Raw genomic sequence first — 2,994 nt, forward strand, 5'->3', positions numbered from 1 at the left:
CTTGTGAGAGAGTGACGGACATGGATTGCAAAGCTCTTTATATACTATCTTCTCTTCTCCATCATGTCATGGGAGTGCCTTCATGAGCAAGAGTGCATCAGTAGGAGAGTGTGATAGAGTGAGGGACATGGAGTGAGAAAATGTTTTCTTCACTTCTTCTCCTTCTGCTCATTCTAGGTATCTCCTCTCCATCATGGTGATAAAGAAGAGATATTGAAGGCAAAGGAATGTGCAATTAGATTAAGAATAAGGAAAACCATAAGTGTAGGTAAGCATAGTCTTCCATCTTGTATGGATCCGTTGCGTAAGTAGGCTAGGTGAGTTCTAATCGTAGGTTTGATATGCCAAAACACTTGAAGAAAAAATTGTGTCCCATGGTCCTAATGTCAACCTTGTAGAGCATGAAAATAGTTATTTAAAAACTCATGTTCTTGGGCCTAGATCAAGTGGATGGTCATGCCATAGTTATTAAGGTAATACACACAATCAAAGTACTCTTATATAGAAATAGCCACCTAAAAAATATCACCAAGAAACATTTACAAAATATGCCTAAGAGAAAAATAAGTGTGCATATGTGCAATAGAATGAAGAATTTATGAGATTGACATCAAAACATATACATGTTGTGAAAACAAATAGTATCCCCCTATCATAACAGAAGATGTAAAGTTAATTGTGTATGTGTGAAAGAATGAAGTGCAAGAAATCATCCACATTGCTAAATGTAGGGAGCTTATTCAAAAGATCATCAAGCATTATTGAATATTGAGATATTGTAGTTTTGATAAAGGTTTTGATCAGCTTCTATCGCAATGAAGATACATCATCTCCCCTCTTCTTAGATATAGATGTACCAAAATTGACTAGATTATTTGTTGCAAGAGATAGGGTTCTCAACTTGAAACATATTCCTAGGAAATGTTGGAGAAAGTTCCACTTGGCTCTAATAAGGTGCAAGTTGCAGTTTCAATGTGACCATTTCAATGCAACCCAACAAATAGCAATAAGAGTGTAAAACATAGAAAAGCTATTTGGTGTTAAAAAGGAAGATGAACTACTTTGGCCTGCTGGTCCCATGTACATGCTAGGTGGCATTCCATTTGCATCATGTTTAGGCTGAGGGAGCACCGTGGGGGATTGAGATCCAGGTTCTTTGCTAGGTGCTGATATCACAAGGAAAATATTGTATGATTATTATTTGTGGTTCTATTCAATTTGAAGTTAGATTTAAATATTTCAAGATTTAGTGCTCCAAATTGACAATAAACATGGTAAGACTTTTCATTTTCTCCTAAGTTGTGTAATCATTCAAAAGGATAGAAAAAGTTTAGAAAGTAATGTACCTTGCGTGGGAGGAAATGAGAGACCTAACATCCAAAGTTTTAGATTTTGGTCAGAAAAGGTATGCAATTACAAATCACATAATAATTTAAAACATTCATGGCATTTTGAGTTTTTGTGAGTGAGAGAAGAAAAAATATATGTCTACTAGTTTCAACAAGTTTTACAGATACTTCAAATATGAGGTGTTCTATTTGACATCAATTTTTTGTTCGAAATAAAAGATGTACAAAAAATTTAAACATCAAGCTATTGGCTCAAAGTTTAAACTCATTCTATATAGTTGAACATTTGCTTAAAGTTTCAAAACTCATTACACATACATGAGAGAGAGAGAGAGAGAGAGAGAGAGAGGTAGGCATGTGTACACAAGATCTCATTGATTCACTTGCATTGACTTAGTGACATGGACATGTAACTTGGCTCCTAACAATACTAGGATTCTGCATTTTGTAATGGAGAGAGAGAGAGAGAGAGAGAAAGAGAGGTAGGCATGTGTTATTGATGTACATTGTATTATGCGTGGAAGAAGAAGAAGAAGAGAGCTTTATTAACATGCTAGGAACAATCTAAAGATGTTGAGTCTTGTATGCTTGGGGTTTGAGAGAGAGAGAGAGAGAAAAAAAAAAACTTTGGACATTTTCTCATTGGGAAAAGGGGTGCTTTAAACTTCCATTTTCCCTGACATAGTATTGAACATCGTGAGCTTGTGTTGGGGAGGCAATGCATACCTAGCTAGGTGCAGGTAAGGGTGGGAAGGGAAGTTGGTAGTCTCCAACCACCTGGTTGGTATCCTCTACCCCTATGGAGGTATAGAGTCCTTCCCTCGAAGAAGCGCATGATGTTGCAACAATGGACAATGTAGGAATTACAGTGGCAAATTGTACAAAATGGGGGATTTGAGAGAGAGAGAGAGAGAGAGAGAGAGCGTGTGTGTGTGTGTGTGTGCGTGTGTTGGTGGGTGGGTAGGGAGGGTTGGTGAGGGAGGATAGTACCTGGGCAGAGGGTGGCGGGGTTGATGGAGAGGTTGCACTTGGCGGGGAGCTGGAGGGCGCGCTGGACGTCCGGGATGGCGGGGTTGCCAGCGAGGAGGCAGAGGCAGGTGGCGTTGACGCTGGCCACGTGGCCCAGGTCCTTGCAGCACTGCGCGCTCGGCTCGTCCGCCTTGTCCGACACGTACGGCAGGCACGACGTCAGGCTCGTCACCAGGCTCGCGCAATCCTCCTGGCCAGCCGCCACGTGGCGCGCCCCGGCCACCAGCAGCAGCCCGAGAGCTGCCAACAAACAGGCCCCGGAGGACATGATGATCGCCATACCAGAACGAGCCATCTATGTATATATTCTCTCTCTCTCTCTCTCTGGGCCTCTGTCGACTCGACCCCCTCTCTCCTTCCTGTTTATATACCTCTCGCCTCCTCGCACTTTCTCTCTTCACATGGTTGCCTGCCTGCCTGCCTGCCTGCCGGCCCTCACGGCGGACCTTCCTATCGTTCATACGGCATTTCCTAACACCCTCTTTACACTCCAAGAGTTTTCAATGAACTAGCCTAGCCTAGCCTAGCCTAGCCTAGCCTGCTTGCCTTCCAAGTTCCTACTTCTATCCCCCTAAGTCTTATAATGCGTCCTCCATATATATCACAAGAAGTTTCC

The 2,994-nt window shown here is 42.2% G+C and overlaps 1 protein-coding gene across 1 annotated transcript; it reads right to left on the reverse strand.

Moving 5' to 3' along the window:
* Nucleotides 1-805: 805 nt before the first annotated feature.
* LOC148035226 (non-specific lipid transfer protein GPI-anchored 15-like) lies at nt 806-2,677 on the reverse strand. Its single transcript, XM_087680634.1, has 3 exons — nt 2,340-2,677; nt 1,347-1,370; nt 806-1,166 (listed from the first exon to the last, which is right to left on the reverse strand). Exons 1-3 carry the CDS (start codon nt 2,671-2,673, stop codon nt 970-972), a joined length of 555 nt encoding a protein of 184 aa, XP_087536760.1. The 5' UTR covers nt 2,674-2,677; the 3' UTR covers nt 806-969.
* Between the last annotated feature and the right edge of the window lie 317 nt (nt 2,678-2,994).

This window comes from Lygodium microphyllum, chromosome 6, assembly GCF_053477565.2.
Source record: "Lygodium microphyllum isolate KBCC chromosome 6, Lygodium_microphyllum_v1.1.10, whole genome shotgun sequence".
NCBI lineage: Eukaryota > Viridiplantae > Streptophyta > Polypodiopsida > Schizaeales > Lygodiaceae > Lygodium > Lygodium microphyllum.

Excerpts from the sequence above, each read along its gene's own strand:
- LOC148035226 (XM_087680634.1), bottom strand. The coding sequence starts at position 2,673 with ATGGCTCGTTCTGGTATGGCGATCATCATGTCCTCCGGGGCCTGTTTG. Across the intron at positions 1,371-2,339 it reads CCCCGCCACCCTCTGCCCAG|GTCTCTCATTTCCTCCCACG; the intron begins GTACTATCCTCC and ends TTTGGATGTTAG. Across the intron at positions 1,167-1,346 it reads CTCATTTCCTCCCACGCAAG|CACCTAGCAAAGAACCTGGA; the intron begins GTACATTACTTT and ends TTGTGATATCAG.